Genomic DNA, 14501 nt, shown 5'->3' with positions numbered 1-14501 from the left:
GTAATAATTATCAGATGCTCTATGACATACATACACTTTGACATATGCCTCAAAATTTATAAGGCTTAATTTTATCATTCTCTATGAAGATTAAACCTATGGTTAAACCTTTGGCCAAATACTCTGATTACTTGTTTTTCTTTAGAATGATTCTTAAAATGTTGCCTAAGTTTGACTACAACTTAAAGGCTCTCTCACATTTTCTACAGTATAGGCTTTCCTCCACTATAAAATCAATGATGCTCTGTAAACTTTGATTTGAGGGTAAATGCTCCAGCCCATTTCCTAAGTTTGTAAGGACTCTCTTTAGTAGGAAGACTCTCATGTACAGTAATATCTAAATAGCCCGGAAAGGCGTTTTTATATTTTGCACATTTATTTGGCGTCATCCCAGTACGAATTTTGTGATATTCACTAACTTCTCCCTGGTAAACACTTCCAACACTCCTCACATCTGGAAGACTTCTCTCAAGTATGAACTCTCTGATGATAAGTGAGGGATGAAGAATGCCTAAAGGCTTTGCCACATTTTGTACATTTATAAGGCTTCTCACCAGTATGAACTTTTTGATGTCGATTAAGCTGTGAGGAGACCCTGAATGCTTTGCCACATTTTGTACATTTATAAGGCTTCTCTCCAGTATGAACTCTCTGATGTCGATAAAGCTGTGAGGAGTCCCTGAATGCTTTGCCACATTCTGTACATTTATAAGGCTTCTCTCCAGTATGAACTCTCTGATGCATAATAAGTTGTGAGGATCTACCAAAGGCTTTGTCACATTCTCTACATTTATAAGGTTTCTCTCCAATGTGAACTCTCTGATGACCAGTAAGGTCTGAGGAATGGCTAAAGGCTTTGCCACACTCTGTACATTTATAAGGCTTCTCTCCAGTATGAACTCTCCGATGTTTAGTAAGAAGTGAAGAGCTGCCAAAGGCTTTGCCACATTCTCCACATTTATAAGGCTTCTCTCCAGTATGAACGTTCTGATGTTGATCAAGCTGTGAGAAGACCCTGAATGCTTTGCCACATTTTGTACATTTATAAGGCTTCTCTCCAGTATGTATTCTCTGATGTCGATTAAGGTGTGAGGAATCTCTGAATGCTTTGCCACATTCTGTACATTTATAAGGCTTCTCTCCAGTATGAACTCTCTGATGTCGATAAAGCTGTGAGGAGTCCCTGAATGCTTTGCCACATTCTGCACATTTATAAGGCTTCTCTCCAGTATGAACTCTCTGATGCATAATAAGGTGTGAGGATCTACCAAAAGTGTTGCCACATTCTTTACATTTATAAGGCTTCTCTCCAGTGTGAACTCTCTGATGACCAATAAGGGTTGAGGATTGGCTGAAGGCTTTGCCACATTCTGTACATTTATAAGGCTTCTCTCCAGTATGAACTCTCTGATGTTTAGTAAGAAGTGAAGAGCTGCCAAAGGCTTTGCCACATTCTCCACATTTGTAAGGCTTCTCTCTAGTATCAACTTTCTGATGTTGATTAAACTTTGTGGACTCACTGAATGCTTTGCCACATTCTGAACATTTATAAGGCTTCTCTCCAGTATGAACTCTCTGATGCGTAATAAGGTATGAGGATCTACCGAAGGCTTTGCCACATTCTGTACATTTGGAAGTCTTCTCTCCAGTATAAATTCTCTGATTTGCAGTGCAACCTGACAGCCAATTACATGTTTTACCAGAATCTTTACATTTATAAGGTTTTTCTCCACTATGGATTTTTTTCATTTTATTTAGATTGAATACTTGACTGGAGATTCTGCCACAAGGATTCCATTTGTAAGCCTCCTCCCCAGTATGAACATTCTCTTGTTCACTGTAATTTGAAGACTGCTGAAAAGACTGGACACATTTACTTCCTTTGTGTGTCTTCTCCACAATAGGAATAAACTGATGTATCTTGTGACTGGACATTTGCTCAAAGACTTTTCCACCTTTATAATGGTCCTCTGCGAGCTCACTTGTCCGATGATTAAGATAAGACTCCTGCTTAAAATTTTCCCAATGTTCAATCCATTGGCAAGTGCAATCTCCTTTATGTGTACTCTGGTAATAATCGGAGATAGAAAGATCTTTAGTGAGAGTTATAATTTCTCTAAACATGTACACTCATTGCATAAGTACCATTTTGTAATACTCATTAAACCAAGATGGCTGTATAAAAAAACGCTTTCCTAATTTATTGAAATTATAGATAAAAAATAAATACAAAACATTAATTGTCAAAGGAAGAACAATGAATTCTTGTTTAAAAGACTGCCAAACTGCCCAGCCAGCATGGCTCAGTGGTTGAGCTTCGATGTATGGACTAGTACATCATGGTTCTGTTCCCGTTGAGAGCAAATGCCCAGTTCCAGGATCAGTCTACAGTGAGACGCATGCAGGAGCCAGCCAATGAATGATTCTCTCTCATCATTGCTGTTTTCCCCTCCCTCTTTCTCTCTTACTCTCTGAATTCAACAAAAATATATTTTTTAATTTAAAAAAAATCGTAAAAAAGATTGCCCAGTTGAGCACATTTTAATAGGTAAGTTATAAAGCTATACATTTTAGGAATTATTCCATGAATGTTTACTTCTACACTACATTTTAAATAATTCAAACAAATATTTACACTAAAGAATATGTGAATTCCTAGCCTTTCCAGATTTCCTTTCCAAGAATGCATAACAAGAAAAAGTTGTTTTCAATCTTCACGTACAGAAACACACTGATCTGCCAATATAACTGACTTAATTTTATTATTTATTATTTTTTTATATATATTTTATTGATTTTTTACAGAGAGGAAGGGAGAAGGAGAGATAGAAATATCGATGAGAGAGAAACATCAATCAGCTGCATCCTGCACACCTCCCACTGGGATGTGCCCGCAAACAAGGTACATGCCCTTGACCAAAATTGAACCTAAGACCTTTTAGTCCCCAGGTCAACGCTCTATCCACTGAGCCAAACTGGTCAGGGCATAACTGACTTTAAAGTGTAAGATATCCCAAATGCATAATACCTCTTTAGATAACAAGAATGTTATTAGACTAAATGTTCCAGATTAGTTCCGTTTATATTAATATTCTCCCTTCTCATCACACTCTTCCTCAAATTCCAAGGCTCTCCTTAAGTATACATTATCAAAGCGACATCTTTTACATCTCACCAGTATTATTTCAGGGAATAAATCTTGTAGTCCGGGCTTTGGCATAAGGACCTGGTTATCTTTAGATGACATAGCTGTAAAAAAAGCACACAAATTCTTAAGTTTCCACAACCAGGTCAGTGCACTTTGAAGTTAACTGCACGTATTGACCAAATGACATTTTGGTGTACTCCAAGAGCATGAAAAGAATTCAATCAAAGCTAAAGATAGGTTCAGTGAGGAAAACTCACATCAAAGAGGGACAAAGAGTTCCTTAAACCTCCTGGCACACTATGGCAATATTACAAAAACACTCACAATGCCCAGTTTCTTTGCTGGAGAGAGAAAGATGAGGGATCATAAAGAACTTAGAATATAAGAATTTGCCTGAAAGCGGTGGCTCACTGGTTGAGTTTCCATCTATGAACCAGGTGGTCACACTTTGGTTCCACGGCAGGGCACAGGCCTGAGTTGAAGGCTCGCTCCCCGATCATGCTGGAGGCAGGTGATTGATGATTCTCTCTCTTCATTGAAATTTCTCTCTCTCTCTCTCTCTCTCTCTCTCTCTCTCTCTCTATCTCTCTCTCTTCCTCTCTGAAATCAATAAGGATATATTTAAAAAATAAAATAATCAAAGAACTTGTACATATTTAAGAAAAGCCAACAAACATGTAGAAATATGAAGAGAATTTAAGGAACTCCTAAGACATTAACAAGTCAACCTCCAAGAGGACACCAAAAAGACAGGATCGTGAAAAGGATTAGATAGCTTATATAAAAAATTAATCATTTAAGATCCTGACAATTGGAGAAAGTGAAATACAAATGCAAGCAGTTCAATGAACTCTAAGTAGAATCAATATAAACCTGAGGACAGATAAAAAAAAAACACAATGAAAATATCATAAATCTCAGAATACAATCCAAAAAGCATATAAAAACATAACTTTTCAAGGAAAAAAACATTTCCTCTATGATCATTAGGGGGTTTCTAAGGAGAATACGATTGGAGGCTAAAAAGGGCACGAAATAGAACACTGAAGAATTAAGTGAACAAAAGCCATCCTGAACAAGAATACTGACAAAACAGATCAACAATGGAGAGGAGAAAACTTTTCCAGCTCCAAAACTATCTCATTATTAGACCCTCTCATTATTACATCTGCCCTATAAATAATCCTTAAGAAATATACTCCTGGAGATAATTTAAAAATTCTACACAAGAAGAGATGAAAATATAAAAATTGCCCTAACCGGTTTGGCTCAGTGGATAGAGCGTCAGCCTGTGGACTGAAAGGTCTCAAGTTCGATTCCAGTGAAGGGCATGTATCTTGGTTGTGGGCACCTTCCCAGTGGGAGGTCTGCAGGAGGCAGCTGATCGATGTTTCTCTCTCATCAATGTTTCTAACACTCTATCTCTCTCCCTTCCTCTCTGTAAAAAGTGAATAAAAAATATATTTAAAAAAAGAAAAGAATTAAAAAAAAGAAAGTATAATATACACATTGAGACACAGGTAAATAGAGGAGCACGGTAGGCCCTCATAAGTGTGGCTCAGGGTTAGAGCATCATCCTGTGCACTTCAGGGTGGTGGGTTGAATGCCCGTTCAAGGGCATATACCTCGGTTCCAAATTCCCACCCCACCTGGGTTGAAGTGGGAACAGAAGGGGGCCAGTCAATGTGTCTCTCTCACATGGATGTTTCCTTCTCTCTCCCGGTCCTTGCTCCCACCCTTCCACTCTCTCTGAAAAGCAATGAAAAAAACAGATACATGTTCTCATGTGAGGTTTAACCACACCTACAAAAAAGAAGTACTGTAGAATAAAAAGCCTATTTAAAGCTTCTCACGCATGAGGTGAAATAATCTACAACAGTGCTTATATCACAAAAGAAGTAACAGACATACTCACATGTACAAATAGTGTTGAGATACTTAGATGTCTATATGTAAAAGAATAAGGGAAGTTTGAAACAAAAAGCTAGTAATAACTCAAACTATTAAAAGAAAAGTTATAGAAAAGTATTTGTTTTAGATAATACATTTTTATTTATTTCAGAGAGGGAGGGAGAGGGAGAGAGAGATAGAATCATTAAGAGAGAGTCATTCATTGGTTGCCTCCTGCATTGCCCCTACTGGGGATCAAGCCTGCATCCTGGTCATGTGTCCTTGATTGGAATTGAATCCGGGACCCTTCTGTCCACAGGCCGACACGACACTCTATCCACTAACTCAATCTGGCTAAGGCATATGGAAAAGTTTTTATGACATTTGATATTATATTGTATCACTGAATGGAAAGGTAAACAAAAAAAAAGTAGTCAAAAGGCATTACAAACCATATAAAAATAACTTCACATTAAAGCAAATTGTCAGTGCATTAAAAATACAAGCTGTGAATTGGGAAAAAAAATCCTACAAAGCATATTACCTGATAAGTAGTTAATATTCAGAATACATAAAAATCAACATGAAAAAAGTAACACAATTTTTTAAAATGTCCAAAGCTATAAAGTTAACTAATCCTATCTAATAATAGACAAACATGGTAATTAACCGTAAGTTCGCTACCCTTCCGATTGGCTAATCAGGGCTATATGCAAATTAACTGCCAACTAAGATGGAGGTTAACCACCAACAATGATGGCGGCTAATTTGCATACTGCAGGCAGGGCACGACAGCGCCATCCCACCTGCCCCGCTATAATCCGGGCCTGCTATTTGCGACCCGGTCTGCAGGCGGCCGGTATGAAAACAGACCCAGGGCCGAAACCGGTTTGGCTCAATGGATAGAGCGTTGGCCTGCGGACTGAGAGGTCCCAGGTTCGATTCCGGTCAAGGGCATGTACCTGGGTTGCGGGCATATCCCCAGTGGGAGATGCGCAGGAGGCAGCTGATCGATGGTTCTCTCTCATCGATGTTTCTAACTCTCTATCTCTCTCCCTTCCTCTCTGTAAAAAATCAATAAAATATATTAAAAAAAAGAAAAGAAAACAGACCCAGGGATGGCAGCGAGACCGCAGCGATCGGCTACCAGCCACGCACACAAACGACCCTCCCTTGGGCATCCCTGGTGCCCCATGCTAATGTACTGCTCCGCCACCAGCCACACCCACAAACGTCCATCCAAGGGGAATCCGAGGCTGGCGGATGCTAATGCACCCATCTGCCACCGGCCACGCCCACAAAGGACCGGGGGCGGGTGGGGGTCCCCGGCTGACAGGTGCTAATGCACCGATCAGCCAAAACAAACACCCCAGCCGCCTTTGCCCTGCGCTAACTATGCAACCAGGAGAGGGGAGTGGGGCTGCTGGGAGCAGGGCAGAAATTTCCCGGGGTTTGCATCAGGCAGCCCATAGCAGAGTGCGAACTATCCAGGCCGGTAGCTCCTTGCTCATTCACTTACTTGCTCATTCATTCACTCATTCACTCACTCATTATTCACTCACGCAGCAAACCCTCTCAGGTCCCTGGCACCAGGCCAGGCACTGAAGTTGAAGCAGGATAAGACAGAGCTATGTCCTCAAGATGTTAGTAATTAAGTATGCAGCCAGGAGAGGGGCCCCAGGATGCTGAGGACAGGGGTAATTTTCCCAGGGTGGGCTTCAGGGAGCCAGGAATGAGGCCGGAACTTCTGCCGTGTTGCCATGGCAACACGTTGCCGCCCCTTAGCTGCTTGCTCATTCACTTACTCCCTCATTCATTCACTCATTCACTCACTCTCTCACTCACTCTCTCACTCACTCAGCAAACCCTCTCAGGTCCCTGGCACCAGGGCAGACACTGAAGTTGAAGTAGGATAAGACGGAGCTATGTCCTCAAGATGTTAGAAATTGAGTATGCAGCCAGAAGAGGGGTTCAGGGCCCCTGGGAGCAGGGCAGGAACTTTCCTGGGGTGGGCTTCAGGCAGCCGGGAGTGGGGCCGGAACTTCTGCTGCGTTGTCATGGCAACGCGGCAGAAGTTCCCGCCTGGTAGCTGTTTGCTTATTCACTTACTCGCTCAGTCATTCACTCATTCATTCACTCACTCAGCAAATCCTCTTAGGTCCCTGGCACCAGGGCAGGCACTGAAGTTGAAGCAGGGTAAGACGGAGCTATGTCCTCAGGATGTTAGTAATTCAGTAGGGCGAAGCAGGCACATGAACGAGACAGTTGTATACACAGATGCAGTGTACTAGGTTCTGAGAGGGTAGTAACTAACGCCGACTTTGTTCTCTTGATAAAATGAAGCTTTGGGAGCCAGGACGCACCAAGCCTGTAGGCCTGTGCCTAGGCCAGGAGTGGCCGGTGTCCCAGAACATGACAGAGGGTACAGGTCGGACTGAGGGGTCTGGCCCCACTCCTCACCCTCACCCCCAAGTGCACAAACTTTTGTGCACTGGGCTACTAGTCCACAAGAAAACAGGCAAGAACACACAATAGGTAAAGACACATTCTTCACCAAGTACGGAAACAAAAATGGAACAGATACATGCAAAAATAATAAAACTAGGTCCCGTTCATAGGCCATGAACCAAAATGTACTCAGCAGGGATTAACAACTAAAATATAAGACCTGAAACCATGAAAACAGTGAAAGAAAACATTGTCAATGAACTTAACCATCACTCTTAAAAATAGTGGTTTGCATATATCTTCCTAGGCATAACAAAGAAGTTTAAAAATAAAGAAATGAGACTACAAAAAAATAAGATTGGCATACCAAAAGAAACCACAGCTAGGTCAGAGAGCCCCAGAGCTTCCGAAAGAAGGCCCAAGGCCCAGCAGCAGCAGCCTGCCTTGCTTCACAGCTGGGCCTCGTATGGGAATTTCCAAACCTCATACAAAGAGGAGGAATCTGCAGATGCCTCTGTAGCTCCTGCTGGGCGGCCCCAGACAGTGGCTGAACTTACAGCTCCTTGGACATCGAAGAGCCAGTGTACCCAGTGGTCAGAATGAGACCATACCGGATTACAACTGTTCACATCCATAAGAGAAATATTCAAAGGGCAGACTCAGTGAGCATCAAAGCCACACTGAAACAAGTCCTGCCCCATAAGGGTATTTCCTGCACAACAGATCTTCCAGTGTAGACACAGCAGGTCATCACAGCCAGTTGGGCTAAAGGTCAACTCCTCCCAGTGATACCAACAGCAATCAAGGGTTAACTACAACAGGACTGTGCAAACAGCCCACAAAGGGGTGCACCAAGAGCGTCCACCTCAGGTGACTGGGGAGGCTGAGCCACTGGGCCCTATATGACACTTACCACACAAGGCCACTCTATCAACTCAAGGAGACTTAGCAGCTACCCAGTACATAGAAGCAAACACAGGGAAGCAGCCAAAATGCGGAAACAAAGAAACAAGCCACAAATGAAAGAAATGGAAGAAAGCAAACTACTGGATATAGAGTTCAAAACCACGGTTCTAAGGCTACTCAAGAATCTTGTAGAAACCCCTGAGAAATTTAGTGAGACCCTCGGGGATATGAAAAAGGACCAATCAGAAATTAAGCATACACTGACTGAAATAAAGAGGTTCAACAGCACACTAGAGGATCCCAAGAATCAAATCAAAGATTTGAAATATGAAGAAGCAAAAAACACCCAAACGGAAAAGCAACAAGAAAAAAGAATCCAAAATTATGAAGATAGTGTAAGGAGCCTCTGGGACAACTTCAAGTGTTCTAACAGCCGAATTATGGCGGTGCCAGAAGAAGAGAGCAAGATACTGAAAACCTATTTGAAGAAATAATGACAGAAAACTTCTCCTACCTGATGAAAGAAATAGACTTACAAGTCCAGGAAGCGCAGAGAACCCTAAACCAGAGGAATCCTATTTTCTGTTAGTAACTTAATTAGTGTATATAACATGGAAAGTGTACAAACACTAAGTTCCTAATTCACATACATCACAAAGCGTTTCTTTTCTATCGCAAGGACCCCCCGATTTGTTCCCCTATTAAAAAAATATATATTTTTGTTACTTTCAGAGAAGAAGGGAGAGGGACAGATAGAAACATCAATGATGAGAGAGAATCGGGAGAAACTAAGATGGCGGCATAGGTAAACACTGGGAAACTGCCGCCTCCCACAACAATTGAAAATTACCGCAAAGGACAGAGTAGACATCATCTAGAACAACAGGAAGGCTGGCTGAGTGTAAATTCTACAACTAGAAGGAAAGAAAAGCACGCTGAGAGCCAGAGGAGCTGCGGAGGTGAAGTGCAGAGGTACGGCGGCTCGCGTGCGCGGAACGGGGGTGGCACCTGAGGACGCAGCTGTATTTTTCAATCACAAGCTCCCGACTGCTCTGAACTCCGGTTCCGGGAAGTCTCTGGGGACCCAGGACTCATACGGGGAGAAGCTGGTCTGTCCGGCAGCCGGCGAACTTGAAGGCGGCTATCCCTCAGAGGTGCTTGCAGCAATTAGCGGGTCACTGAGACCCCCAACTCCGGGTGGAGAATCAGCCATAGCTCCTTGATCCGCCCTTTGATTCCCTGAGACCCCGCCCCACCCAGGCTGCGGCAGAGGCTTTTGCATGTGAATGTACCTAACTGCAGGCGAGACAGGCAGACCCGAACTTCCAAGAGAAGGCCCAAGGCCCCGCAGCGGCTTGCATTGCTTCACAGCTGAGCCTCTTCGTGGCTCCTGCTGTGTGGCCTCAGGCAGAGGCTGAATTAGCACCTCCTTAGATCCAGGAGCCACTGTACCCAGTGGTCAGAGGGGGACCATCCAGATTGCAACTCCTCAGATCCATAAGGGACACACTCAGGGAGCAGACTCAGTGAGCACCAAAGCCCCAATGAAGCAAGTCTTGCCCCAGAAGGGTGTCTTCAGCACAGAAGTTCTCCCACTTTAGACACAGCTGATTCTCACAGCCAATTGGCCTGGAGGTCAATTCCTCCCAGTGATCCTACAACAACCAAGGCACCAAGAGTGCACCAAGAGTGTCCACCCCAGGTAACTGGGGAGGCTGAGCCACTGGGCCCTACAAGACACCTAGTGCGCAGGGCCACTCTATCAACACAGGGAAGCAGCCAAAATGCGGAGACAAAGAAACAGGTCACAAATGGCAGAAATGGAGGAAAGCAAACGACTGGATATAGAGTTCAAGGCCACGTTTATAAGGTTTTTCAAGAATTTTATGGAAACCGCCGATAAATTTAATGAATCCCTCAATAAGTATAGTGAGACCATGGAGGACATGAAAAAGGACCAACTAGAAATTAAGCATACACTGACTGAAATAAAGAATATTATACAGACTCCCAACAGCAGACCAGAGGATCGCAAGAATCAAGTCAAAGATTTGAAATACGAAGAAGGAAAAAACACCCAACCGGAAAAGAAAAAAGAAAAGAGATTCCAAAAAAATGAAGATAGTGTAAGGAACCTCTGGGACAACTTCAAGTGTACCAACATCAGAATTATAGGGGTACCAGAAGGAGAGAGAGGGCAAGATATTGAAAACCTTTTTGAAGAAATAATGACAGAAAACTTCCCCTACCTGGTGAAAGAAATGGACTTACAAGTCCAGGAAGTGCAGAGAACCCCAAACAAAAGGAATCCAAAGAGGACCACACCAAGACACATCATAATTAAAATGCCAAGGGCAAACGACAAAGAGAGAATCTTAAAAGCAGCAAGAGAAAGACAGTCAGTTACCTACAAGGGAGTACCCATACGACTGTCAGCTGATTTCTCAACAGAAACCATGCAGGCCAGAAGAGAGTGGCAAGAAATATTCAAAGTGATGAATAGCAAGAACCTGCAACCAAGATTACTTGATCCAGCAAAGCTATCATTCAGAATAGAAGGTCAGATAAAGAGCTTCACGGATAAGAAAAAGCTGAAGGAGTTCATCACCACCAAACCAGCATTATATGAAATGCTGAAAGGTATTCTTTAAGAAGAGGAAGAAGAAAAAGGAACTCTTACCATTTGCCACAGCATGGATGGAACTGGAGAGCGGATAAATACCACAGGATCTCACTCATTTGTGGAATATAATGAACAACATAAACTGATGAAAAAGGACTGATCCAGAGACAGAGAGGCATTGATTGGACTGTCCGGCCTTGGAGGGAAGGTAGGGGAGGGTGGGGGTAAAGGGGAAAGATCAACCAAAGGACTTATATGCAAGCATATAGGCCTAATCAATGGACATGGACAACGGGGGGGGGAAGGCATGAGCGGGGGGGGGCGGTGGGGGGTAGAGGGTAATGTGGGGACAAGGACACATATGTAATATCTTAATCAATAAAAAATATATTAAAAAAAAAATGATGAGAGAGAATCATTGATCAGATGCCTCCTGCACGCCCCCTACTGGGGAGCAAGCCCGCATCCTCATATTTGCCCTTGAACAGAATGGAACCTGGGACCTCTCAATCTGCAGGCAGGCATTCTATCCACTGAACCAAACCACCTAGGGCCCAATTTGTTCCTTGAGAGCTAGAATGTAACACAGAAAGCAACAGCTCCTAGAGATGTTAAAAGAATAAAGGAAAGCAAACACTGCAGGTGGAGTAGGAACTTGGGAAAGAGTCAGCGTTACCGAGGAAGGCCAAGTTGCTGTAGTTCTCTGACATCACATCCATGTACAATTTCCGCTGAGCTGGGTCCAGGCATTCCCACTCCTCCTGAGAGAAATCTATGGCCACATCCCTAAAGGTCAATGGTTCCTGAAAGAAATACACATTTACCAAGAGGTCACCAGAAGAGTTCATAATGTCACCCAACATGAAAACAGTGTCAGGAGAAGAGGTTTGGACCTACGGGAGTATCCTGGGTTATTTAATAGATCACTTTGACCAGTAACATTCTCTGATGTGTTTTCTAACACTGACACATGAGGATGACACATGCCCACCAATCCACGGTACAGATTAATGTTTCAGGAAATTTACTATGAGTAATCTTAGAACAAGCTTATTCTGCCTGATCCAGCTGATGTGGCTCAGTTTTGCGTTGCTAACGCATGCACCAAAAGCTCTCTGGTTTGATTCCTGATCTGGACACATGACCAGGATGCGGACTTAATCCCCAGTGTGTGGTGTGTAGGAGGCAGCCAATCAATGATTCCCTTTTATCATTGAAGTTTCTCTCTCTCTCTAGCTCTCCCTCTCTGAAATTAATAAAAATGTATTTCGGGGGGGAAAAAAGGAAAAAATAGCTGCAATAAGGTTAACAGTTTAGGCTCAGAGACACACATTTTACAACTATGAAATCAAGATGGTTTAATGGAAAAATTCTACAACTAGAAGGAAAGAGAAAAGCATACCGAGACTCAGAGGAGGCTCAGGACGGAAGTAAAATACTGAGGTGCGGAGGTGCATGGGGAGCGGGCTGGCGGCTAAAGGCGAGATTGTTGTTTTCAATCGAGAGGGAGTCTCAGGTTCTGAGCTCCAGTTCTGGGCGGGTCTCTAGGGACCCAGACTTATACAGGAGAAGCAGGACTGTCTGGCATCGGTCGGAACTCGAGGGCAGCTTTCTCTCCGAGGGGTTTACAGTGAGTACCCGGACACTGAGAAGCAGAGCCTCTGAGGGCAAGACTGAGAGCAGCCATAACTGCTAGCCACGCCCTGTTGATCCAGTGGTACACGCCCTGCCCAAGCCCTGCAGGGAGGTTTTTGCTGGATAGCCTCAGGCAAAGGCTACATTAGCACCTCCCTAGAGTTCCAGGAGCCAATGTACCCAGAGGTCAGAGTGGGACCATCCAGTTTGCAGCTCCGTGGAACCATAAAGGACACACTCAGGGGGCAGACTCAGTGAGCACCAAAGCCCCATTGAAGCAAGTCTTGCCCCAGAGGGGTGTCTCCAGCACAGAAGTTCTCCCACTGCAGACACAGCTGATTCTCACAGCCAATTGGCCTGGAGGTCAATTCCTCCCAGTGATACCTACAACAATCAAGGCTTAAGCACAACAAGACTGTGTACAAAGCCCACAAAGGGGTGTATCAAGAGTGTCCAATTGCCTCATCGGTCACCACACAGATCAGCCATCATTGCCGGCCAGGCTTAGGGATCCTACCCTATATTGAGGGAACAGTCTCTTAGATTTAAAAATTAAAGCTGGGAAAGGATATTCTAACACTGAAAAAACTGGATGATGCAGCGATGACATGCCTGGACTCTAGTTTACAGATTTTGTGCTCAACCCTGATTCTCATAACTTATAACTGTCGGACAAAGCCAATTACTTCTCTGCTTCAGTTTTTCTACTCATAATGATGAAGAAAATGGTACTACTGCCTCAGAAAGATCATGTTATATACTTTTTACTCAGGGCAAAAAAATGTAGCTGCCGATATAACAGCAAGATGCCTTTCACCTGTATGAAAAGTATGGTCACCAAGCATGCAGCGTCCTGGATTACAAGACGGATGTCCAACTGCTGGTTTTTGGACATTGCCCGAGGGGTCCCGGAATGTGTGAGGGGGCAGGACGGGCTGAGGGACCCTCTAACCCTTGCATGAATTTCGTGCACCAGGCCTCTAGTGATGAATAAAGTAATGAAATAAGGAAAGAAAAACAACCTGCAAAGGCAAGAACATCAGCAGTAGAGAAATTAATCACCAGCTGTTAGAGAAAAGCAAACGTAACTTCAGGCATAGGACACATCTTTTACCTGAGAAGCAGCCATTTCGTCCTGGTCCTGATCGGGGTCTGGGTTGTTTTCTCAGGTGACACTATGTTGAGGAGTTACAGAATGGGCCTTCAAAGAAGGAAGCACAGCCTCTTAATCAGCTCATCTCATTCACAGTCAGAAGGACCTTAAAATGCAGAAAAGACCACCCCCTCCAGCCATTGTCACAGGACAGTCTGTAACAATGAGCTCCTGTATGGAGACTATACTGTGAGGTGGGTTTTTCCACCATCATGTGTCTCTCCACCCAAAGACATCCACAAACTCCTACAGAAATGAAAACATGAGCTGTTGTCCTTACCCCCCAAACCAAACAGAGCACCCCCTTCCCTCCCCTGAACAAACTCTGCTCCTCACTCTTAGGAAGGAATCCTGCAAACCTGCTAATCCCTGCCCTCACCTTCCATCACCTGGTGCACCTCAGTAACCAATGATTCCCCACCTAGAGCTGCTAACCAACTCTACAGGGGAGAGTACCCTGAGGGCATTTCTTAAAATTCCTCAGGGGATCTGAGAAGACCCAGAGGATTCATCTCAGGATGTTTTTAAATAATAAATTAAGTGCCAGACATAGAAACAGTAAATCCATTGAAGAAACACACACACACAGAAAACACCACAGCAACAAAGCAAAGGCTTCTAATATTCCTAGAAAAAGCATCAGATGGTGACACATGCAAGGTCACCTAGTCTTTGCAATCCCAGGAAATGACAAGGGA

The 14501-nt window shown here is 43.6% G+C and overlaps 1 protein-coding gene across 2 annotated transcripts; it reads right to left on the bottom strand.

Moving 5' to 3' along the window:
* Positions 1-319: 319 nt before the first annotated feature.
* Positions 320-13723, bottom strand: LOC118649199 (zinc finger protein 883-like). Of its 2 annotated transcripts, XM_036296064.1 has the most exons (5): positions 13468-13723; positions 11692-11818; positions 3176-3249; positions 1211-2067; positions 320-958 (listed from the first exon to the last, which is right to left on the bottom strand). In XM_036296064.1, exons 1-5 carry the CDS (start codon positions 13543-13545, stop codon positions 469-471), a joined length of 1626 nt encoding a protein of 541 aa, XP_036151957.1. In that variant the 5' UTR covers positions 13546-13723; the 3' UTR covers positions 320-468. The 2 variants fall into 2 exon arrangements, with proteins under 2 accessions (XP_036151957.1, XP_036151956.1); XM_036296063.1 differs by having other exon boundaries at positions 320-2067.
* Between the last annotated feature and the right edge of the window lie 778 nt (positions 13724-14501).

This window comes from Myotis myotis, unplaced genomic scaffold (assembly GCF_014108235.1).
Source record: "Myotis myotis isolate mMyoMyo1 unplaced genomic scaffold, mMyoMyo1.p scaffold_m19_p_28, whole genome shotgun sequence".
Lineage (NCBI taxonomy): Eukaryota > Metazoa > Chordata > Mammalia > Chiroptera > Vespertilionidae > Myotis > Myotis myotis.
Note: the sequence above shows the minus strand (reverse complement) of the source record. Positions and strands in the feature narration are given on the sequence as shown.

Coding starts and splice junctions, on each gene's coding strand:
- LOC118649199 (XM_036296063.1), bottom strand. CDS start 13,545: ATGTCCAAAAACCAGCAGTTGGACATCCGTCTTGTAATCCAGGACGCT. Junction 11,819..13,467: donor TGACCATACTTTTCATACAG/GTGAAAGGCATC, acceptor TATTTCTTTCAG/GAACCATTGACCTTTAGGGA. Junction 3,250..11,691: donor CAGCAACTTGGCCTTCCTCG/GTAACGCTGACT, acceptor CTTTTTTTACAG/CTATGTCATCTAAAGATAAC.